We start from the raw sequence: 25,704 nt of genomic DNA on the forward strand, positions 1-25,704 counted from the left end.
CTCCATGAATCTTAATATGCTTAAGTAGCTATTCATTTAAAAATTGAAAGTTTTAGGCAAGAACTCATAGTAATTTAGCTTTCTTTAAAGGATAGTTTGAAATACAGAGATTCCTATTTGAGTTTTGAACCACTTATTCCTTCCAATGTGGCCTTCCCCTAGATAAATAGGTATGTTTTTGTTCTGTTTTATGGTGCTAGAGAAGCCAGGGCCTCACACATACTAGGCAAACCCTCTACCACTGAGCTGCACTCCTAGCCCAGGTATATTTCTTAATAGAGTTTAGTTTTTAGAACAATTTTAGGTTCATAGTGAAATTGAATGAAGGTGAAGAAGTACACCAACTACCCCCTGGCCCTCACATATGCGTAGTCTCTTGCATTATCAACATGCTCTCCATAGTGCTGTGTCTGTTACAATTCATGAAACTACGTTGACACGTCATTGTCATCCAAAGTCCACAGTTTACCTTAGCGTTCATTATTAATGTTGTGCATTCTGTGGGTTTAGACAAATTTATAATGACATATATCTGCCATTATTTTATAAGACAGAGTAGTTTCTCTACCCTAAAAATCCTCCATGATGTATCTATTCATCTTCCCCTTCCCTCCAGCCCTAGAAACTACTGATCTTTGTACTGTCTCCATATTTTTGCTTTTCCCATAGTGTCATGTATTTGAAATCATATAGTAGGTATGTAGCATATTTGGATTACCTTCTTTCACTTGGTAATAAGAATTTAAGTATCCTCCGTGTCTTTTCATGGATTGATATTTCATTTCTTTGTGCTCCATTGTCTGGATGGATAATAGTTCATCTACTCACCTGCTCCAGAACATCCTGGTTTGCTTCCAAGCAGCTTTGGCACATATCAGTGAATCTGCTACAAACATTCATGGGCAGGTTTTTATGTGAACACAAGTTTTACAGGTCTTTTGGGTAAATACCAAGGAGTGTGCCTAAATCAATTTGACATTTCTAAAACAGAATACCTGAGACAAGTTACTTTATAAGGAAGAGATTTATTCAGCTTATAGTTTTGGAGGCTAGGAGTTCAAGATTGGGCAGCTCATTGGTTCAGCTTCTGGTGACAGCCTGATGGCGGATGGTGTGACAACAGAGAGAAGACAAAGGAAGAGGTCACATCTTGAAATAGGAAGCCCGAGAGCAATTCAGACATTGAGCTCTTAAAAGAGTGAGTTGTTCTAAGAGCTTCCACCAGACTTATTTCACTGTCTTCCAATGGTCTAAAAACCTCCCACTAGACCCTACCTCTTTATTTTTGTTTTGTTATTTTGTTCTATTTTGAGACAGTGTCTCACTCTGTAGTTCAGGCTAGCCTTGAACTATGCAGCACAGGTTGGCCTCAAACTCTCTAAGATCCTCCTGCCTCAGCCTCTCTCCTGAGTGCTGAGATTATAGGCATGTGTCACCACGCCCATCTTTCATTATCACCACCCTGGGGAACAAACTTTCAGCATGTCAACCCTTGGGGAACAAACCACATCCAAAATATAGCAGAGTGTGCTTCCTGGATATAACAATACTTTCAGGGTTTTAAAAAATTTTGGTTGGTTTTTTTCTTTTTTTTTTTTGAGAGAAGATCTTGCTATGTAGTTCAGGCCAGCCTTGAACTCACTGTGTAGCCCAGCTCAAACTCACAGAGATAACCCTGCCTCAGCCTTCCAAATGCTGGGATTTTAGGCATGTGCCATCATGCCCAGCAAGAATATGTTTAGTTTTATAAGAAACCACCAAACTGTCTTCCAAAGTGGCTTTCTCATTTTGTATTCCCACCAGCAATGAATGAGACTTCTTGTTGCTCCACGTGGACACCAGAATCTGGTGGTGTCAGTGCTCTGGATTTGGGCCGTTTACAACTTCAATTTATATTTACATTCCCTAATTTACATTTAACTCTAACCCTAACCCTAAATGGTGTGGAGTGGTAGCCCATTGTTTTACATTGCTGTTCCCTAGTGACACCCAGTGTGGAGCATCTTTTTATATGCTTAGTTGCATCTGTATCTCTTCTTTGGGGAGGTGTCTGTTAAAGTTGTTGGCCTATTTTTTTTTTAATTGGGAGTTTCTTAATTGAGTTTGAAGAGTTCTTTAGTAATTTTGTTTTGAGGCAACTTTTTTGAGGTATGCAGTGCCAAGATTGAGTCTTTTCCTCTCTTCCCTAGCCGGAGTCTGAAAACTGCCTGGAGAAGCCTGTAAATGTGAAGGTCTTACCCTTCTAAATGTACATTGTCATTCGTAGTGATGGAATCCCAGCACCCAAGATCCTCCTGTGATTAAGATTGCTTTTAAAGTTTCCTTCCCCTTTCTTATTTCCTTCAGCTTTTTCTGACTAATTTCCTTCTTTATTTCTGTCATCTAGCCTTTTTTTTTTTTTTGGTACCCGGGATTGAACTCGGGACCTTGCACTTTCGAGGCAGGATGCGGAACCACTGAGCTAAATCCCTGGCCCATGTCATCCAGCTTTGTGTGTAGCTTTCAGTTCCTTAAAAAGGAAAGATCCTGGGGCCAGGAATTTAGCTCAGTGGTTCCACCACCTGCTTCACAAGTGCAAGGTCCAGAGTTTGATCCCCAGTACCAAAAAAAGGGAAAAAAATCCTAACTGAAAACATATACTTGTGTACATAAGTCTCCCTCATCCCTTCATGTGCCTATTCTTTCACTAAACTTCTCTTTTTCTTCCCACAGACAGAAAACAATAGGCACAAAATTTCAGTCTTTATCATCCTTTCTCCTCTTTTTCTCTTTTTTCATTTCCTACCTCTCTCATTTCTTGGAATTTCCATAATGTCATTTCCAGCACAGCAAATCACATCAGTGTGCTATCTGTGTTCAAAGGCTGTGACTTCCTCTGCAGGCCCTGTTCTTCTCCTAGCAAGTTTGAGTGATTAATTAGAGCCCCATCAGCAACAGCCCTGGGCAGTTAGTCCCTTATAGGAGCTGAGCAAAGCCCAAATATAGCCCTTTTTACCCACCTTTCCAAAAACCAAACATCTTGCACAAGAGTACATTTATAAACTGGTCTGTGCCTGTAAGCCTGCTGAATGATAACTACTTAGTGGTGCTGACTGCTTCCATGCCCTATCTTCCAGCTCCTCTACAAGTGACTTCTCCAGTTACGACCATGCATATCTGAGGAGGAGTCCTGACAGGTGCAGCTCCCAGGGGAGCATGGAGAGCTTGGAGCCCAGTGGGGGTTACCCACCCTGCCGTCTTCTCTCCCCTGCCAAGTCCACCAGCAGCATTGACCAGCTCAGCCACCTCCACAACAAGAGGGACTCGGCATATAGCTCCTTTTCCACCAGTTCTAGCATCTTGGAATACCCACCCCCTGGCATCTCTGGCCGAGAGCGCTCAGGATCCATGGACACTATCACTGCCCGAGGTGGCCTCCTGGAAGGGATGAGGCAAGCAGATATTCGCTATGTCAAGACAGTCTATGATCCCCGGAGGGGAGTCTCAGCTGAGTATGAGGTGAACTCTTCAGCTGCACTGCTCCAGGGTAGGGAGTCCCAAGCCTCAGCAGATGGCCAGGCCTATGATAAGTGGCAGAACATCCCTCGGGACAAAGGAGCCCCGTCCTCGTCCTGGAGCCAGCAGTGTCCCAGTTCCTTGGAGACTGCCACAGACAACTTGCCACATAGAGTCGGTGCGCCCCTGCCCCCAGCTCGGAGCGACAGTTATGCAGCCTTTCGCCACCGAGATCGGCCCAGCTCCTGGTCAACCCTTGATCAGAAACGATTCTGCCGTCCTGTAGCACACTCTTCAGGCTCCCTGAAGGCTCCCTTTATAGAGGAACAGTTGCACACTGTACTGGAGAGGAGTCCGGAGAACAGCCCCCCAGTGAAGCCCAAGCATAACTATTCCCAGAAGGCCCAGCCTGGCCAACCTCTGCTGCCCACTGGGATCTACCCTGTACCTTCCCTGGAGCCACACTTTGCCCAGGTGCCCCAGCCTTCTGTAAACAGTAATGGAACACTTTATCCTGCACTGGCCAAGGAGAGTGGATACACAGCCCCACAGGAAGTCTGCAGCAGGATGGCTGCCTTTGATGAAAATGGGAACCAGAACGGAGCTAGTAGGCCTGGATTTGCCTTCTACCAGCCCCTAGAACACGACTCACAGTCCCCAGTGGACAGGAAACCAGAAACTACAGCCAAGTATGTCCCTTACAAAGTCCATTTTTCTTCAGTGCCTGAAAATGAGGATTCCTCCCAGAACAACCATCTCACACTTCCCCAAGGCAGCAGCCCACATCCCAGTGACAAGAAGAGTGCTCCTAGCAACAAACTGTGTGCTAATCACCATGGCCTCAAATCCTCTCAGGCTCAGGCCTGGCAGGTAGGTGAAGACAAGAGACCTTCCCGGCCTTTGGAGCCCTGGGACTGTGATTTCCAGGAAGACCACAATGCCAACCTCTGGCAAAAGCTGGAGAAAGAAGGCAACTTTGGCAGGACCAGGTCAGCCTTCTCATCTCTTCAGAACATTCCAGAGAGCTTTAGAAGGCAAAGTAGCCTGGAGCTAGGAGGGGGAGCCCAGGTGGGTTCCCCCAGTGGTAGGCCCACCTGTGTAATCAACACCAAGGTAGAAGGTCCAGAGAGGAAAGGTGACCACAGGGGCCATTCGGACAGGCCAGTTTCCTACACACGGCCTGATGGGAGAGCCAGCGCCATGACCTCTGTGCATAGCTCAGAACTCAGGTGTGAAGAGCTGCCCAGCCCAGTGCAGACCTCTGGGCCGGCCGTGAGGAGACTGAGTTCGGGCAGCGCCTCTGCCCTGCAGGCCTTTCCATATGGGCAGTCCCGCTCCTCAGTGCTGGAGAAGGTTTCCAGGATCGAGCAGCGAGAGCGCGGGGGTCACAGACCCCCGAGTGCAGGAGGCCCTGCTCTTGGCTATCACTATAGGCCCACTGGAAAGGCCCCGACTTCAGGTGCTCCGGGGAATGACTTCCAAGAGACTGAAGCTAAGCCTAGTGTCCACTTCCCTGAGCCCCGCGGTGATGGCGAGGGCGATGACAGGGATCCTGAGTGTGAGGCGGCGGCCCGGCAGCCCAGTGCCTCATGGCGGAGAGGGCCCATCGAGCCCATGGCCCCACGGAGGGACGCCCGCCTGCCTCGCAGCCAGAGCGCCCTACAGCTGCTGGGCTCTGGCACACCTGAGCCCCCCTGCAGCCGCGCTTACAGGGACAGCCTCAAAGACGCGCAGTCCCGCGTGCTGGGTGCCACCTCCTTCCGCCGCCGCGACCTGGGGCCCAGCACACCTGCGCCCAGGAGGCCTGCATCGGCTCACGAGGGGCTGCGGGGTGCGGGGGCCTGGGCGTCCCCACACAGCCCCCGGGAGCGGCGGAGCGCGGGCCCAGCCAAGGGTGTCGCGGGCCCGGCAGAGTGTGTCCCAGCCGAGATCGTGCCCACCGAGGGCGTCCTGGCCAGGCCCACGCCCGCTGCCCGCCGAGGCCCACGCCGCCGCCTAGCGCCCGAGCAGAAGGCGCGCTCCTACTCAGAGCCAGGGCGCATGCATGAGGTGGGTGTCATGGCAGGTGAGGCCGGAGCGCGCCCTGTGCGCGGCCCTTCTGGCCTGGAGTTGAAAAGGCTGCAGCAGAGTGCCCTGGCTGACTATGTGTGGCGCAAGACCCATCTGCGCCCGGGGGCCCCTGCTGGCAGCGGCCCAGCAGAGCCCCCCATGGGGGCTCCCCGAGATCGCAGCAGCTCCTTCGCATGTGGGCGCCTGCGAACGGATCTTCAGGCTCCCTGGGCCCCAAGGGTGCTGCTCGGTTCAGCTGCAGCGTTCAGTGGGCCAAGAAATACCCTAAATGGGGACCACACCCTCGGAGGGCCACCCTCCCGGGGGGCCGCAACAACAAAGTCTGCATCAGCCGAGGACCTACTGGAGCGCTCGGAAGTCCAGGCGGTACCTGTCCACGTGAGGTCCAGGTCCTCACCCACCGCAGACAAGAGGCACCAGGTAAGTCCCTTTGGCCCTGGCAGCATTAAGGCAGTGGCCGTGCGCGGGGGGGGGGGGGGGGCACATTGTTTGGGTTGCATCATTGGCCAAAAGTACAATTATATTGCAATACTTTACTCCATAATAACATGATGAAGATTCGAGAACATCAAAATACTACTTTTTTCTCTGTACATCATTTTAACTATTTAAATAGGTTAACCTATTCAAATATGTTGGAGGGCAGCAAGTTGAAGGACCACCCCTAAGGCAAGAACTCTAGCTAAGGGGCTGAGTTAATGACCTACCCCACGCCCCCACACAACCTCGTTCAGGCTTCCTTTAAATGCAGAAAGTTAAAACATTTGTTTACATGAGATGATTTTTTTCTTAGTCTATATATGTCTATGTTGTTATAGAGATATACCGCTTTTTGTGTGTCTGTGTATATGGTGCACATGTGTACCTTATTTTAGGAAGTTATCTACCCCTGGGTACAAGAATGTGCTGTTAGAAAAAGGGATTACACACACACACACACACACACACACAAGTACCCATGCCCCTCCCCATGAATAGACATTGTGTCTTTGTAGTTTGAAGATTTTTTATTGGTACATTTTAGGTATACAATACAGCTACATTCATCATTGGGATCTTGTACCTTTACATGATGTATCTTGGTTCTTATTTTTTCCCCATTCTCCTGCCTTCCCTTCACCCCCTCCACCCTTCCCTATTTACAAAGACTTTGTTTCCATGTTTTTCCTTTTCTCATATTTTTTCTTTTCCCTTCTTTCCTTTCCCCTTCCCCTCCCACTTCCCCTATTCCTTTAAACATTTTCTTCCTATTTCACAATATCAATTATACATTTTGATTCTTATTTACGCTTCCAGTTTTTCACACCAGAGAAACTTCAGTATTTATATGTGTGTCCTATTTATTTCACTGAAGAGTATGGCCTCAATGTGCATCCACTTAGCTATAAGTGTCTCTAGTTTCTCATTCTTTATGGCTGAGTAGTAGTACTCTATTTTATAGAAAAACCACATCTTCTTTATCCAGTCTCCAGTTGATGGGCACTCGGGCTGTTTCCAAGCTTTAGCTATTACAAACTGTGCCACTATAAACATGGGTGTACATGTATTTCTGTGGTATGATTCTTTTAATTCTTTGGGGAAGATTTCCAGTAGGGGAATAGCTGGGTCAAATGGGACCTCCAGCCCTAGTTCTTTGAGGTATCTCCATACTGATTTCCACAGTGGTTGCACCAGTCTGCACTCCCATCAACAATGGAGAAGGGTTCCTTTCTCCCCACACCCCCGCCAGCATTTGTTATTGGTTGATTTCTTGATAGCAGCCATTCTTTCTGGGGTGAGGTGGAATCTCAGTGTTGTTTTCATCTGCATCTCTCGAATGACCAGTGATGTTGAACATTTTTTCATATTTTTTTTGCTGCTTTTACTTCTTTGTCTGAGAAAGTAGACCTTTGTCTGAGGTACAGCTGCTAAAGATTTTTTCCCACATTGTAGGCTGTCTCTTAGCTCTTTTGGTGGTTTCTCTTGCAGTGCAGAAGCTTTTTAATAAAGATGAGATCCCAGTTGTTGATTCTTTGTGCTAGTTCCTGTGCTACTGAGGTTTTGTTCATAAAGTCTTTTCTTTGCCAATGTCTTCAAGAGTTCTACCTAACTTACCTTCCAGCAAGTTTAGTGTTTCTGTCTTAATATTTAGATCTTTAATCCACTTTGATCTTAGTTTAGTGCATGGTGATAGGTATGGATCTAGTTTTAATCTTTAGCAGGTTGAAATCCAGTTTTTCCAACACCATTTATTAAAGAGGCTATCTTTCCTCCAGTGAGGATGGTTGGCTCCTTTGTCAAAGATGAGGTAGCTGAGTATGTCTGGAGTTGTTTCTGCATCTTCTAATCTATTCCACTGATCCTTGGGTCTGTTTCTTTGCCAGTACCATGCTGTTTTTATCACAGTTGTTTTGTAGTACAGTTTCAAGTTGGGAATTGTGATACCCCCTACCATGACTCTGTTGCCTAGAATTGTTTTTGCTATTTTAGGTCTCTTCTGGTTCCAGATGAACTTTTGGATTGTTTTCTCTAGTTCTGTGAAATATGCTGCTGGGATTTCAGTAGGGATTGCATTGAATCTGTGTAGCAGTTTTGAAATATGGCCATTTTCACTATATTGGTTCTCCCCCCCCCCCAATTAACTTTATTGGTACATTTTAGGTATAAAATACAGTTACATTCATCATTGGGATCTTGTACCATTACATGAGTCTCTTGGTTCTTATTTTTTTTCCCCTTCCCTTGCCCTCCCTTCACCCCCTCCACCCTTCCCTATTTGCAAAGACCTTGTTTCCATTTTTTTTCCTCTTCTCATATTTTTTCCTTTCCCTTACTATATTGGTTCTTCCTACCCAGGAACAGGAGATATCTTTCCATTTTCTTTCATCCTCTTGTAGTTTCAATATTTTAACTTTACCCCATTTGTGTTCCTTTTGCATGTACAAAATAGCTGGAATTGATAGTTATTGGTGTTGAGTTCTTAGCCCTCACCCAAGTATGTACCTGCCCCTTGGCTAATTATGCTTTACATTTATTATTTCATTTAATTAATCCTCACAGCCATCCTATGTGGTGGAGTATATTATATTGTCCATATTAAACCCATGTCTCTCTGACTCCTACTTGCTGAGGTAGGAAAATTGGACTTTGAAAATCTAGAAAGGATTTCCTAAAGGCTCTAAACTATGCAACAAGTATAAAGTGCTTTCTTCTGGAAATTTCAAGCAAGGGTAGGACCAGAGCCTGAGCTTCTGATTCGTAGGAGTCTGTTACTTTCCATAAGTAATTCTTAGCTTTGCCCTTCTGCTGGAGCTCATTGGTCTACCTCACCATCCCCTTCCCACCTAAGATGTTAGTTCTCGTGTGTGTTAGCTTGGGGAGAAAGAGCCCCTCTATTGCCCCTTCTCTGGTTCACCTCATTTCCACTGTAGAAAAGTCTACCATTCTGTGAGCATTTGTAGAGCATATGTTGTCTAAAATAATACAGAGTTGCAGGACTAAAGGAAAGAAGAAGGAAAGGCCCATGTTTTCTTTCTTTTCTCTTCTTTTCTTTTCCTTTTCTCTTTTTTTGGTACCGGGGATCGAACTCTGGTCCTTGCGCTTGCGCAACCACTGAGCTAAATCCCCGGCCCCAAAGCCCGTGTTTTCTTAAAGTTCACAACTGAGCAAGGACTATGAATTTATGTGTAAGAAACTTTAATATGGATGGTGAATGCTGTGGAAATAGTGGTGAATAATATGCTAAGGAGGAAAAGTGAGTCATTGAGTAGACAGGATTTAAACCAGGCTATAAAGGGTGGCAGGATGCTGTGAAGAGATTGGGGTGCATTGAGGAGAAAGCATTAAGGGGAGGAAACCACTTGAGAGAAAGAATCAGTAGTTAACTAGCTGGGAGATTTGCTTCAGTGCTTCTGAAACACACACAGACACACATGCAACCTTCTTTGAGAAAATGCTGTACTTCCTGGATATTTTCTGCTCAGAATTGTCCAGAAAACTCTCCCTGGGATAAACCCATACAACAGAAAATCGGTAGAGACAATTCCATAATCTTCAGTAGCTGTTTTCCACCCTTCAGAATGAAAAAGTGCTAATTACACTATTAAAACCCATCTAAAATTCATATGTGTAGCAGGGAGTTTTAGCTAGTTTGATGGACTTCAGTAGTTTATTGCATAGCAATCCAAACTTTATCTTTCCTGGTGTTCTACAGAAAGACCTAGGGGAAAACCAACTCGCCACCCTTAGATGTCATTATTCTATCTTGGGGAATTGGCTGGACAGCTGTACATGTTATCTTGCCTTTCTCTCTAAATATTTCATGAGGCTGGTCAGTTGGGAAATAGTTTTAAAACATGGGTGTTGTAGTGAAGAGATGCACGCAAATTCCAATTAAGTATATTATTTGAAAAACTTTTCAGAAGATACCTGAACACAGAACAATATTTAGGTACTCTTTTAATGAAGGGAGTACCATGTTTGGGTAGTAGTCTTGGGAAAATGAGACCAAGAGGGAGATATTTCAAAACGAAATACTTCTTTTGTGCTGCTTAGTGCAGTACATTTTGAAAAATTCTTGAGATTTCTTCTCCCATCTAGCAACTAGCCCTGGCTGACTAGAGAAATGGCCTATTACAAAGTTTGTGCTTTGTATTCTCTGTATCATCTGCCTTATTTGTGGTTAAAATAGTAAAAAACAAAACAAAAAATGACTAATTTCAAACAAAACTAAATTCACCATGTGGCAATTTTGGCTCTTATTTCAAGATATTTTGATTTTTAATTTTTTAAATTACAAGAACTCTACTATTATCATTATGCTTTTGTGAACATTTCTTAATAAAGAATTTTTTTCATCCTAACTCCTAAAGGTTGAATGACCTTGAAGAGACTACATGCCTGAGGAAAAAACCAAAGTATGGAGTCTGTTTCTAATGCTGCCTTAGTTTATGATGTCCCCAGCACACTATTTGCTCTTGCCAATCTATGCTAATAGAGCAGAATTTTATTAGTGGTGTTTTGGGGGTTTTTTTGGTTTTTAGTGTTTTGGTTTGGTTTGGTTTCACGTTGGGAGTTGAACCCAAGGACTTGTGCAAACTAAGCATACACTCTGCCTGTATGAGCTATTGACAAGGACATAGCTCCTTTTCACAATTTCTCCAAGTGTAAGGTCATCTGGGAAATCATTTCTTCTATGTATAGCAAATGACCACTCTTGGGCCTGAAATAATGCCTGAGACCTCAGATATTTGGCACATGGGGATTCTCCCGAGTCAGTGTGGGACCTTCTTGACACTTGCAGCCGCCTGTTCTTTCTCCTTTCATTTCTCTTCCTTTGAAAGATGTAGTTGCAGAATAGATAGTAGCAAAGGAGCTCAAGTGCACATCAGACTCTTGGCTGTTCCCACTTACTTTTTGTGAGAACTTGGAAAACCCTTTGAAGTGGGTAGGCCCTGCAAAGTTGCAGAAAAATATCCAAACTTATTCTGCTTCAGAGACAAATTGATGCCTCTTCCTTGCATAGATTAAAATATACCAGAGACTATAAAAGGAAACTCTGGAGAAATAAGACTCCTGGTGATATTGGTTTCCAGATGCTGAGTTAGAACCTTCTCCAGTTCTCACTGTATTTTGGGGACCTTCACATTCAGCTTGAGATGGTGTGACAAGCATTATTTAGTTGCTGAGACATTTGCTGAGTGCATGGCACCACAGTGTTGGATGCAGGCTTGATTCTGAGGGATGCAGCTACTAAAAAAGGCACCTCTGAGTAAGTACCCATTTGAGTTTAGGCATAATTAACAGAATCGACTTTCTGCAAAATGTGAAGTTATGGGTTGGGGATTTAGCTCAGTGGTACTGGTGCCTGCCTCGCAAGTGGAAGGTCCCAAGTTTGATCCCTGGTACCAAAAAAAAAAAAAAAAAGTGAAGTTATGGAAAGCTAACAGTGATCAAATTTTTACTATGTGCTAATCATTGTACTGGTTTCTGTATGCTACAGAAAAGGTAGCTGAGGCTGAGAGAGGGTATAGGATTTCACCAGGGTTATAGGGAGTGATGTTTTGACCCCATACTGCCTGACTCCAGTCTTTTAAGCCTCTGTACCAGTAGTGGTGAACCTACAGCATGCATGCTGCAGCAGGCTGTTTGTATCATTGGAAGCTCTAAAAGGTTCACCATCGCTGCTTTATGCCATGCCCTCTTCTTGAATAAAAAGAAGCGTAGGGAGAAGGAGGCAAGAGTTAAACACCTTCTATCTGAAAATATCAGCCAATAAATTGATTTCATTTTAACATTTATTACTACAATTTATGTTTAAATAACAAGATTTTTTATATGGACTTTTAATTATTTTTACCTTTTATTTTTGTAACTAATAACCCTAAAGTAGATGAATATTATTATCTTCATATTTCATCAGTCACAAAGATAATAGAATATTCTTTTTACCTTTTTTGGGGGGGTATCAGGAATTGAACTCAGGACCTTGCACTTGCCCGGCAAGTGTGGCACCACTGAGATAAATCCCCAGGTATTCTTAACTAAGAACTCCTAAAAAGAGTGAAAATTGAGACTTTAGGTTTATAGTCCAGTATGCTAAGAACTTGTGAATTTTTAAGTCAGTTTGAGAAACTTAACAAAAGTAAATTAGATGAATAACAAGTTGGTATAACTTGTTGTACCAATAAGGTATTTCTCCCATAACCACTTTATCCTATATTGCCCTAAAATACTGTTTATGTTTCTTACCAGTTTATAGAAAATTAAGTCTTTGACACTGAATATATATGTCCAAATCAAAGTAAGAAAATCCAGTAGGAATTTACCTTCCTTGGTTCTGGTAGGTTGAGGAGGCATTTTTCTTCTGTCCAAATGGTATTTTGATTGATGAGAAATTTTAAATTTTTTCTCAATAGCCTGTTACTGAGTTTTACTTCTTTTACTTTATACATACTCACATAAATATCAATTTAAGCTTGACATTCCAAGGGCCAAATCATATGAACACAGATGTTAGATTCATTCTCATGGTGAAATGCAAAGGATTAATAGAATGGGAAAACATATTTAAACCTTACTGACTTAGGAGCACATTCATATCATGGAAGAATGGTGTGGGGAGGAACATAGGGTTTCTGAGCACAGGAATTCCTATTTCTACTACTACTTTTTTTTTTTTTTTGGTACCGGGAATCGAACTCTGGACCTTGTGCTTTTGAGGCAGGTAGTGGAACCACTGAGCTAAATCCCCAGCAACTCCCTTTCCTTACAGTGATATTTGAGCAAATCAGAACACTTGGAATTCATTTTTTCAAAGTATTCAAGTCTGGTTGCATCCATCCCAGCTACCATTTAATCTGTTGACATTCCATGGAAAGATCTTGGGCTTTGAAGAGATCTTGGCTTGAATCCCAACTTATTTTCTGTGGGCTAGATGTGTCTCTGGGTTGCAATTACATTGTTATAAAGAGTAAATTACAAAAGAAATATCAAGTATCTGATATTCCAGGCACATACTTTTTGTGTACTTAGCAGAGTGTCTGGTGCACAGTTAATAACCAGTAAAGGGCAGCTGCCATTATTAATCATATTCAGTCGTTTTCTTCTCTGTCCATGACCACCTTTGACTCTTTTCATTGCTCATTTTCATACCTCCACCACTGACTCAGGGCAAAAAAGAGAAAGAGGGTGAAAACCAGTAGGCCTTTTGGATGGAGTAAATGATGAAATAAAATAATAAAGTTAAGTTTAGACATTACACATGGATTTAATTTTGTTTTCTACATGTCCTATTATAAATATATATGAATATATTACCATCAATGACAACATTAATCATCTTCATCATGGATGAGAGCACATGGAACAGATTTTAGATTATCAGTTTACACTGTCGGCCCTTTCAGGACACTAGCATGTACCCTTATTAAAAACAAAAGCTACTTCTTAAAAGTCCCCAGAGATATTGATATCACATGTAAGTGGGATTTTTCCCAGAGAGAATTTACTGCAACCTGATTACAAACCATATTCTTATCTTTTTTAACTGAAATTTAACACATTTGAGATTTTGCAAAATTCAGTAACTGCCCTGTCACTCCCATATTTCTCTTTTGTAGTTCAAGAGCTTAGTTCGTTGTATTCATTACCATCATCATATGTCAAGTATTGCAGTTATTTTGAATTCTGGAGATATTTGACATCAGTCTCCTCTTAGGAAACATTCTTGCTAAAGGAGGCACCTGGTGAAACAGACTGAAGTTCAAAAACTGGCTGCCACTTTGGCCATTGGGCCCATCTTCTCATCCGGGCAGTGGGGTTACCAGTACTTTCTGGAGCTTTGAGGGCTAAAAGGCAAAGTATAAGAGAGTGCTGCTGTGATACCTGAAGTGTTCCTTCTCCTTCTGTCTCCATTACCTGTTTGTTGGAAGTAATGCAATACCTTTCTTTTGGTTTACAGGGTGTTCTCCTGGGGGAAGATGGTGGCTTTGGTCTTGTGAGGGACCCATGTTACTTGGCTGGCCCTGGATCCAGGTATGTGTGTGTAGTGAAGATACCTCCTGCCTGTGAGTGCAGCTAGGCTAAACTACTTCTGTTGCTTTCTATAGAAAGTTGAAATGCGATGTTGTGGTATTAAACATATCATGTGCTGCCTTCTGAATTTGTTTAAGCCATGGAGAATTTTTTATTTATAAACATCTTTCTCTAAGAAGGTCACTTGTTCAAAAAAGGTTTTGACTGTATGCTATTGAGGAAATGTTTGTCTTTTAACAAGTTTGACATCAGGGTCATGGATGGAGATTCTCTTGTCAAGCATACCCTGGGGCTCCTACTGTGGAGCCTCACTTGTGTAGCTGATCTCTCCAGTTCTGTGAGTAAAGGATCAAGCCTGGGAGCTAAAGTGATAGGGAAAGAAGGGGCATTGCATGAACAGCTTCACGTGGCAAGACAAACCCACAGGTAGCATGTAAAGCAGAAAATCAACTCAAAAATCATCATTTTTAGACATGAAGATATACTGGGAATCACGCACTTGTAATCTCAGCACACTGGGAGGCTGAGGCAGAAAGAGTGCAAGTTTGAGCCCTGCCTAGGCAACTTAGCAACTTAGTGAGACCCTGTCTCAAAATAATTTTTTTTTTTGGTACCTGAGATTGAACTCGGGACCTTTCGCTTGTGAGGCAGGCGGCAGAACCACTGAGCTACATCTCCGGCCCTCAAAATAATTTTTTTTTTGGTACCAGGGATCGAACTTGGGTCCTTAGCTTGCAAGGCAGGCGGCGGAACCACTGAGCTAAATCCCCGGCCCCCCTCAAAATAATTTTTTAAAAGGGCCAGGGATGTAGCTCAATGTGAAGGCCCTGAGTTCAATCCATTGTAGTACAAAAAAAATGCAGTTTAGACACAAAGAAAGTTTTTCTTAGTCTTTAAAATCATATCTCCTAGGTGGAAAAAATATAATGAGTGATTTTTAGAATCTGAATTTTTGAACTCTACATGGAGAAATTTCATGGGGAGAAATTTTCAGAGGGTTGTCCCTGAAGTGCATGTATTATGTGTTCCTTCAATGCAGCATCACAGAGCTGTCTGCTACAGTATATTACCAATGACAATGTTATTACATCTTCTCTACCACTTTCCATGTTCTTTCAAGCCGGTTTCTTCATTTTTCCTAATCAGTCAGTTTTCTGTTTCTTTCTACTTTTATGTTTTCCATAACTCTACTGTCACAGAAGCAGCCAACATAGTCGCGAAATGGGTATTAAGTGCTATAGCCATGAGCAGCCTTCCCTCAGCTATATACTTTTGCTCCTTCCAAGGTGAAACTGAGGACTGTAGTTGGTTTGGGTGTATTAATTAAGTCAGAAACAGGGAAAACTACCAATGAATTAATGCACTATTAAAAGAGAACTTGCTGGGCAAGGTGGCACATGCCTATAATCCCAGCACTCAGGAAGCTGAGGCAGGATTGCTGTGAGTTTGAGGCAAGCCTGAACTACATATCTGAACCCTATCTCAAAAAAAAAAAAAAAGAAAGAAAAAGAAAAGAAAACTAATCTGAAGCCATGGGATTAAATGAAAAGTCAAATATTGCCCTATTTTAAAAATGAGCAAATGTGCTCGCTTTGGCAGCACATATACTAAAAATGAGCAAAGGACTCAAATAGACATTTCTCCAAAGATTGTAAACAAATGGTGAACAGGCATCTGAAAAGCTGCTGACCATGTCTAATCATAATAGGAATGCAAATCAAAACCATGAGATGTCACCTCACACCCTTAGGATGATTACTGTCAGTAAAACAGAAGGTGACACATGTTGGCAAGAGCACGGAAAAACTGGAACCCTTGCATACTGTTCATGGGAATAGAAAGCAGCATGGAAGTTCCTCCAAATGTTAAAAAATACATTTACATATAATAAAATGCAATGGATATGCTCTGTGACCCAGCACTGCAGCTGGCTGTGATGGTACACGCCTGTAACCCTAGCATTCTGGGACACTGAAGCAGAAAGATGGCAAGTTTGAGCTCGACCTGGGTCAAAATAACAATTTAAAATATTTTAGAAGTGTTGGGGCTATAGCTCAGTGTGAAGGGGGAGAAAAAAAATGACCCACGCATGCCACTATTCAGTATACATCTAAAAGAGTAAAAAAATTGAAAGAAGGGCCAGGGATTTAGGTCAGTGGTTTCGCCACCTGCCTCCCAAGTGCAAGGTCCCAAGTTTGATCCACAGTACCAAAAAACAAAAAAATTGAAAAAAGGATCTCAGAGATCTTTGCATACCCATGTTCATTGCAGCACAGTTCAAAATAGTCAAGTAATAGCGACAACCCAGTGCCCATTGGTGGGTGACTGTGAATAAAAGATGACTTATATGGACAGTGGAATATTTTTTGGCCTTAAAAAGGAAAGAAATCCCATCACACAATATAGCATGGATGGACCTTGAGGAAGTCATGCTAAGTGAAATAAGTCAGTCACAGAAAGACAAATTCTATATGTTTCCACTTATATGAGACACTTAGCCTAATCTGATTCATAGAAACATATAAGAATGGTGATTACCAAGGGGTGGGGGAAGAAGAATAGGGAAGTTATTTAATGGGGGTAGTTTCAGATTTGTAAGATGTAAAAGTTCTGGAGCTCTGAGTCACAATCATGGGAACATTTTTTTTTAAATAACTGAGGATTAAACCCAAGGCCTTGTGCCTGCCGAGGAAGCACTCTACCACTGAACTACTTCCCAGTCCATGAATATATTTAACACTACCGAACTGTACTCTTAAAAATCCTGAGGGTGATATTTTATGCTGTGGTTTTACCACAATAAAAAATGCTTTAAAAAATACATGAGAAAATTTGTCTTGGCTGGTGTGGTGGCACATGCCTGAAATCCCAGTACTTGGGAAGCTGAGGCAGAAGGATCATTTCGAGTTGAAGGCCAGCCTGGGCTACATAGTGAGTTCAAGGCCAGCCTGGGCTATAAAGCGAGACCCTGTCTCAAAAAGAAAAAGAGAAAGAGAAAAAATTGCCCTCAAAACTCATTCTTAAATATTAGGATTCCTGGATACTTTGGGCTCTGATCTCTTCTTTGAGCTCCTCTTACCCTATTATAAAAGGGGCTTAAAGTGTTTTTTTTTTTGCTTTAAAATCTGATTCTTAGCAATATAGTGAGACCCTGCCTCAAAAAAAAAAATTAAAGTCTTCCTAAAAAATACAGTCACCATGGAGAGGCATTCTCAACCAAATCTAAGCATTTACTCCAAATCTTACCCTCAAAAATATGCAACTTTTGTATGGCTCTTGTAAACTAGGATTAAACATAAACTTAAAGCATCAAAGTTTATTAGGCTGGATCATTAAAGGATAAGCAGTGTTACATATTTGAGTGATGATTTCCTTTTCTAAAAGCTTCAGGGTACAAGTTCAGGAAGTCAAGGCACCTGAATTAGTCATCAGTAAAGGTACCAGTTGACTCATGTCTTCTTACAGTATACAAAGTTTAAAATAGTTCATATCCTCCCATCTGAAGAGCAGATAGACCAGTGATGGTGAACCTTTTAGAGGTTTCAAGGATAACAAATAGCACGCTGCGTACGGCACACATGCCATAGGTTCGCCACCAGTGAGCCAGACATAAGAGACTTTGGTCCACCAGATATAAATCGGCAGACATCGTACCTTGTGCCAGGTATTGTGGCTGCCAGGATGAATGACATAGAAATGAAGAGCTTCTCAGGGGGATCGCGTGCTTCGGTTTCTCCAGTGTCCCCATTGGCTTTTACTCAGCCATCTTCGTCTATATGAAACAGAAGAGAGAAGAGCTAATTTGGTTCTTTCCAGTCCTTCCCTTCCGTATGCTGCACTATCCTTGCCTGGCACTTGGAAGGCTTGTGGCAGACGTTGCACTGTTGTTCCAATGTGAAACTGAGTCACCGCTCCTTCCAGAGACTCAGATCTGTGAGATGAAAAGTGCCATCTGCGCTCCAGATTCCCTGACGAAGCCAGTCGGGGAACTATGGATTCAGAATTGATGAATGACAGGATTTGCAGGATATTTTTATCCTCACATTAACTCTTGCATTGCAGGCAGGCAGTGCTGTATTTGCTTTTCTTTGTCTTGATTACCCTTTTTTCCCCTCTTGAACATAATAACAAAAGTATTAGGAATTGCTGGATTTTCCTTGGTGCTTACAGGACAGTTGTTTAAATCACCAGGCAACATATTTGCTTCTTATTGTCAGTCTCTCCAGAAGTAACTACTTATTAGCCCCTTAGGTGAACCTCTTCTCCTTTTAATTTTTTATCTTAGGAAGTGAAAACACTAGGAAACTCAACATTGTAAATAAAACCCTCCAGTTCAGCAGCCCCCACAAGCATTTGGAAGTACACCTCCCACTTGGGATCCTGCCGGGAGAGAATGAGGTGGGAACCATTGAGGCAGGCATCGTTTTCTCCCAGAGCCAGGAGATGAAGAAATCGACCACTTGTTTCCTTCTTATGTCCAGAAGCCTGCCCTCAAAAGCATCTCGTGGGCATGGTGAGGGAGGGTTCCACATGACAGTTTCCTGTTGAGACCTATGTCTGTCTGGTACTTTAATTTGCCTATGAGCAGCCATGGAAATAGAGTATCTTTCTTCCCTTTAAATGCTTTTCTTATCTGTATAATGAATTGTGGGCTCAATATTTGCCTTTGTTCAGAGCTGTAACTGCCCGTCTGTATCCTGTTCCAGGTCACTCAGTTGTTTAGAAAGAGACCAAGAGGAGATGCCCTTGCTCAGCCACCGTCCTGCCCCTCATTGGAGTGGCTCAGGCTGCAAAGCACCCTGTGGTTCCTCAGTTCCAAGTGACTGTCCTGAGGTCTCAGACCATCAGAGGCAAGCCAGCAGAACACCGGGCCCCAGGCCACTGCTGCCCAGAGTGCAGGGGCAATTTCCAGAGGCCAGGGCTCTACCTCTGACCCCACTCAGCTCCCCTCTGCCTTCTCCTGTTCCCTCTAGCTACTGTGTGCAACTTACCTCGGATCAGCAGACTGGGAGGGACAATCAGGCAGGGCAACAGCCTCTGCCCTCCTACACCCATGCAGGAACCCAGAGAAGCAACTCACACCCCCTGACCCAGCCATCCAGCCCAAGTGGCTGTGAGTTCAGCAGCCCAGAGCCAGGGGGAGGAGAAAGAACATGGAAGAGGGTCTCCCTGCCTCGGCAGCCTCCTCCTCCTTGGGCAAAGTGGGCCCATGAGGCCCACGAGGACAGCCTTCCCGAGGAAGCCTCATCACCTGAGTCCACAAACCCAAAGCACTGTAGAAAGCATCTGAGCCTTCCTAGTTCACGCAGCACTCCAGACCCAGGCCCTCTGGGGAGAATCTCCCTGCGAATATCTGAGTCAGGCCTGCCAGCCTCCGAAGTGCCTCAGGAGGAGTACGAGGACGAAGTGTTTGAGAAGGACTTGAATCCCAAGGCTACTTCCAGCCCTGAGTTTGAAGCTCTTCCTCCACCCCCACCTCCACTGAGCCAGGAAACCCCAGTGACCAGCTCAGATGATTTTCCTCCACCTCCTCCCCAAGCTGAGTGTGAAGGGCTGCTGGCCCTGGAGGCTCCTGAGGGGCCAGGCCACAGGTCAGTAAGTGGCCTCAGGGTTGGGCAGGAGGGACCGTGCTTCCCTGGCTTACAGGAGATTCTCATGTCCTGGCTTCCTTAGTCCTTCTGTTGGCCACAGAGGAGCCCTGGGATGGAGGCTTTCTGAATACAAGCTCAGCTCATGAAGCAGGCAGAACTGTTTTATTCATTTGTCCTGGGTGGTAATTAAGCTGGTGTGCACTAGGAACCAGGGAGGAGAGCAGTGAGGACGAAAGACAAACCCCAGCTGCACACTTCACTTCATGGGTATGGGAGGCCCACAGAGGCCAGGAAAACAGCAGCCCTCTTCCTTAGCTGAGTTCTGAATCAGTTAAGTAAGACAAAAGATGTATGAAAGACAAAAATAGCGCCTTAATTACTGATCGAAGCCATAGTTTGCAGTAGCCACCCTGTCTACATGTAAGGCAAGTGTGCTGTACTAACCCTCAAACAGGTACACAACCATAGTCAAAGACTGTGTGAGACACACGGTAGTCCAAGACCGCCTCTCAGAAGAGGCTGGGCTGCCCAGAGCCACTCCATGTCCATGAGAAGGAGCGAAGAGTAGAGCTAAACGTCAGTGTTTAGGGAAAACCTCTTTGGAGCCAAAAGAACGGAGAAGCAGCATTTCCCAACACATAGGTTCTAGGACAAGTGATCTCACACGTACAGTGTAACCTTCGGGCTGTGTCCTCTGAACATCGAGACAATGACCAGTCCGACCTTCTCAGCTCCACCTTTCAGAAAGCTCTGGAATCTATTAGCAGTGTTCATCAGAACAGAATCCCTAGTGACTTCATCTCCCTTAGGAGATGATGGCCTCCCTGGGAGCAGCCACCAGGCTCACAAGGGCCTTGAGAACCGAGGGCATGGGGAGGGCACCCTCTGGAATGATGGTGAATGCCACTCCCTTCCCCCCTTTCACCTTCTTCTCTTTACCCTTTTACTGACTCTTTCCCTTTTACTCTTGTTTTATATCCCTACCAGCTCTGGCCAATTTTCCAAGGTGACACTTGCAAGGGAAAGACACACACCTGCTGCAGCCCATCAGCTAGGAGGTCAGCCACCACCTTCCAGACCCCAGACTTCTGTCAAATGTTCAGAGGCCAATGAGTCCAGTGCACCCTTCTTCAAGAGCGTTCAGCCCCAACTGGCAGGGTGTCCTGGCGAGCAGCCAAGCCCAGGGCCACCCCTTCCCAGTCAGACCCAAAGCCTTATCCATGAGCCATCTGGTGGAACTCAGGGTTTGGAGAAGAAAGTCAGTTCTGATCCTCAGAAAACCTCTGAAGATATCAGAACAGAGGCTCTGGCCAAGGAAATTGTACACCAAGACAAATCTCTGGCAGACATTTTGGATCCAGACTCTAGAATGAAGACAACTATGGACCTGATGGAAGGTTTGTTTCCCCGAGATCTTAACTTACTGAAGGAAGACAGCACCAAGAGGAAGGCCATGCAGAAGACTGTCAGCCTCCTGGGATGTGAAGGCAAGAGGTAAGGGCCTGGTGATGCCCCCAGAGGACGTAGAATGGAATTCTTCCATGGGTGATAAGTCTGATAGTCCCCTACTTCCACAGATCCCTGACCCAAGAGTGACATCCCCTAGCCATAGGGGAGTGACAGATGCCCCACAACCGAAATAATAGCAATAGTAATAATTATCATTAATATCTATTGTTCACATTGTATTAATTTCTTCATATAAACATTCTTATTTAATCATCACTACCTTCTGAAGGAGCTACCAGGGTGTTCTCCTTATTTTTTTACAAATGAGGAAAGTGAAGCATAGAAGATTTAACACCACGCCTGGCCAAGGCCCTGGAACATGTGTGTTCTGGCCCGTGACTGCCTGCTGTCCTGGTGGTGACACAGTGTATCTAGCTCAGTGCATGTACGGCTGCCTGTTTTCCCTCAATGTTGCCCTCACAGAGAACCCCCCCCCCCCCCGCAGTGTGGAGAAAGGAGCAAGTAGAAGTGGTATGGCTAAGGTGACTCCATGACTGAGGGTGAATGTGTTCTTTGTAAAAAGGACGGGAGTCTAGAGAAATAGTTTATTTACTACACTGAAAATGTACCTATAAGACATTAGGGTTGGTGTTTGCTCAAATCTGAAAATTGAGACACGTGAGTGGGTGGATACCTCTGGTTTTGCTCCACCCCTGCTCCTAAGCTCCCTGAGCCATATGTCGATGGTTCTCTAAGATGTCCAGTGCCACCTCACCATGAGAGAACCACAAGTAGTTCATGTTGCCCATTCTGTTTCTCTTGAGTTACTGTTGTACTTTCTTGCATGTTTGAATTCCTTTAGGACTACTATGAAATGTTTTCTTTTTAATTTTCAATGAAAACTGTGGATTTACAGACAGACTCAGTAGTTAATGGTTTCCAGGCTAAATAAAAACAGCATTTCATCCAAATTTGGGCTTGCACTTTAGAAAGTTGTAGGTGACCATAACTAAATTACTAGCAGAAATACCGTTTTTTGTTGGGGGAGGGATATGCAGTACTCAGAAGCTAGCTGCTAGGTTACCAGAGGCTCTCCTCATTCGACACCTTACAGTCCCCTGTCCTTCCCCGTCTTTTCCACACTTGGGAAATAACATTTGGGGTGAACCGACGTACCCAGGGTCATGTGTTTAGCAAACATTCCTGAGCACCTATAACGTACAAGGTCCTCTATGGGATACCACCGCGCCTGAGATGAGTTCTGGCCGTGCCATTCAGCTCACCACGCATGGTCACTGATCATTCTGTTGTCTGACAACTCGCTGTAAAAAGACCAAAGCAATTTAAAATACATCTTTAAAAAAAAGCATCACCATCGAGACCATTTGCTGTAGAAGTGAAATGGTCCTGTAGCATTTGCAGGCAGCCCTGAGCCTGCAGAAGGATCAGCCGGGTGGCATACGCCATCTTCTGGTCAAAATGAGAAGTGACCTGTTGGGATGAACTTCAGCAAATAGCCATTGTGACATTTAGTCAATTGCTGCAGAAACCCTGTTTGTAATCTGTTGGATACTCTGGTAACAACAGTCGAAAAAACAAATGTATATATATGAGGAATTAGACTTACTTAAGACGGAAATTTCTAAGTGTACAAATAATAGTAGACATAGAAAAGATTATAGATAACCAGGAAAGAGTAGGAAATGACCCCAAAACCTGGAATTTGTGGTGTCATAGCTCCGTGTTGTGTTTTTGGGAAAGGAGTCAGATCATTATTCTGTGTATCACTTAACCTGCAGAGAGGTGCGGTGATTTGCTAGAATCCTGATCCCCACTCCTACCTTTGTGTTTTCCACCGAAGGTTTGCCTGGCTTCTGGAGCCCTCTTCTTATTTGTAAATATTTACTAAGTCACCCTAATTTCTAAGAAAGAAATGCACTACTGAATGAGCAAACATCATTAGAGAATTATGTGTGGCTATATTTTGTGTTCCTTTTGGTCCAGGAGTGAAGACAAGGAAGTGGCCGGCATGTTGGTCAACTGCCCTGCCTACTACAGTGTGTCTGCTGCCAAGGCTGAGCTCCTGAACAAAATCAAAGAAATGCCAGAAGAGGTGAACGAGGAAGAGGAGCAGGTGGATGTCAATGAAAAAAAGGTAAAGAACGAACGGAAGTGCCCTTGTTCTGCTTTCCCCAGATGAACAGAGTCATGGTAACTAGCAAGGCTACTGACCCCTCAGGCAAAAGGAGGAGGGGAAGGGACCTGTCTCGTCACCAGACCTTGCCACAGCCATCATTGGACTTTGGATTTGCATGTGCTTTAACTAGTTTTCTCACAGCTTCCCTGCACGTAGGCAGGACAGGTAAGCTACTGAAATTTTCATTTTTACAAGTGACAAAAGTAAAGCTGACAGGTTTTGAATTAATTCCTTATAAGTTTCATAGCCTGGGACCCTAGCTTCCTAGTCCACCAGGAGGATCTCAGCACTGTTCTCAGCAGCAGACCAGCCAGTGCCAACAGGCTATGTAATTTATGGTCAAATGGAAAACTAGAAAATTTCAAGAGGCTACTTGGCCGGGGATTTAGCTCAGTGGTTTTGCCACTGCTGTGCAAGCGCAAGGACCTGAGTTCGATCCCCGGTACCAAAAAAATAAATAAAACAGGCCACTTGTCAAACACTTTTAAGAAAAAGTGACATTATCCCTTATGGATTCTCTGTCTCTCTTTGCAAAACCTCAGCAAAGAGCTTGAAAGCACAGGATCAGAATTTAGTTGCTAGCACATCTGGCACTGCTACAGAAATTTTAAATGTCACACATTTTTAAAATGACCATGCTGCTGTGGTCTTCCCACATACCAGAGAAATCTAAACCGGGTTGTGTCTGCAGGGGAGAAAGTTCTTGTCATTCTACTTTCCCTATAGCCCAGAGGGACTGCCGTCCCTGAGCTCATGGCTCTCCAAGCATCTCAGGCATCCATGCTGCAGAAAGGTGCTTAAACTTGCTTCTTGCTGAACGTGGCATGTGAGTGGTTTTCAGTGGAACTGATTCCAGGAGAAACTTTATGTGACTCTTTCATTTATTCTGCAGTGTGTGTCCCAAACCCTTTTGCTGATCTGTTGGAATGAAATCACAGGGTATGGAGCCTGGGGGAGAGTAGGGTGGGACAGGAGGGATTTGAGAAGCACCCCAGTCAGTGTCTTCTCCCTCCCACCACTCCAGCTTTGTGGGCTCAAGGGCACAGCTGATGCAGCCATTGTGGTAACTCGCTCCTCCCATCGAGGTTTTCCCAGCTAAGTGCCTACTTCACTGTACACCATCTGGTGTATCCCTCAGCACTTTTTGGGTCCTGCAATTGGCAGTAGATCCCTTTGCCCTTGTTCTGTATATTTACCCCAAAGGAGGAGCTACACAGACACTGTGACATGTACCAAATTGCCATGAATGTTTTATGCAGAAATTATGGTTGTCATGTTTTCTGCATGTAGATGTACCTGCATTACATTAGCAGTATAGCAGATTACTCATTGCTTTTTTCCCCAGCTTAATTTTACGTTTTAGCTTTTTCATGACTTTATTATCACCTTGTCACTCTGAGAATTATATGGCATAAAGTATTTTTAGACTGACAATATTAAAGGATATAGGAGGAATTCATCCTCATAGGAAATAACAACATTTGTTAGTCTCAGGAGTGGGCTTTTTTTAAACATAATGTTCTGTTAGGGCTGGGGATTTAGCTCAGTGGTTACGCCGCCTCCCTTGCAAGCGGAAGGACCCGAGTTCGATCCCCAGTACCAAAAAAAACCCATAATGTTCTGTTCTTTATTTGCACAAAATTCTACAGACACTTGTATTGTCTATCGCATTTTACATTAAGCAATCAGAATTAGAAAACTTAATTGCTAGGTCACAAAGCTTATAGATGGTAAATTAAGAATTAACCTTGAACCTATTTGACCCCAAAGCCTGTTAAATATTGCTCCCTCTAACCCTTGCAGCCCTGGGAACTGAACTAAAATGAGGTTGCCTGGGTATAACTAACCAGAGCTCAAGTTTGAGCATAAAACAAAATTAATGTTAAGTTAAAAATACTAGGACAAGAGTGTCCGTGATTTGAGGCCCATTTATAGTGCCTTTAAGTGGAGAATTAGGCCTCCACTCTGGACAGAGTGAAAAGGGGCACTGGTGAGAGGAAATCTCCCAATGGACACAGACGTGTAATCCAGGGCCTAATACCTAGCACATGCTTCATAAATGTCCGCTGTTGTCGAGTACGGTGTTGCATACACAAACTCACAGCACTCTGGAGGCTGAGAAGGGAGGGTGACAAGCTTGAGCATAGCCTGGGCAGCTTGGCTGCCTAGTGAGACCCTATCTCAAAATCAAAAGTAAAAAAGACTGGAAATGTAGCTCAGTGGAAAGGCCCTGGATTCAGTCCCTGGTATCGCCTAAATAAACAAACAAGTAAATGTTTGCTAAATTATAAAGAGCAGATCTCCTATGTTGGATTTTACCATTTAACTGAAGAGAAATATCAAGTGTACTGTATGAGATAAAAATGGGAGGGGATGAGATTTGAATAG

General features: G+C 44.0%; 1 protein-coding gene across 12 annotated transcripts in view; it reads left to right on the plus strand.

The window, feature by feature from the left end:
• Shroom3 (shroom family member 3) overlaps positions 1-25,704 on the plus strand; it is a 338,993-nt gene that overhangs the window by 292,470 nt on the left and 20,819 nt on the right. For 10 of the 12 annotated variants that reach the window (XM_021261005.2, XM_087215865.1, XM_021261010.2 and 7 more), the window contains 5 exons: positions 3,117-5,985; positions 14,006-14,079; positions 18,786-19,670; positions 20,658-21,164; positions 23,124-23,274. In XM_021261005.2, coding sequence (XP_021116664.2) covers positions 3,117-5,985; positions 14,006-14,079; positions 18,786-19,670; positions 20,658-21,164; positions 23,124-23,274 — 4,486 coding nt within the window. The remainder of the gene's footprint in view (positions 1-3,116; positions 5,986-14,005; positions 14,080-18,785; positions 19,671-20,657; positions 21,165-23,123; positions 23,275-25,704) is intronic. The other 2 variants (XM_021261007.2, XM_021261014.2) reach the window with 2 other exon arrangements.

Source organism: Heterocephalus glaber, unplaced genomic scaffold, assembly GCF_053883595.1.
Source record: "Heterocephalus glaber isolate CG9 unplaced genomic scaffold, H.glaber_assembly_v1.0 deba00001454, whole genome shotgun sequence".
In the NCBI taxonomy this organism is placed as follows: Eukaryota; Metazoa; Chordata; class Mammalia; order Rodentia; family Bathyergidae; genus Heterocephalus; species Heterocephalus glaber.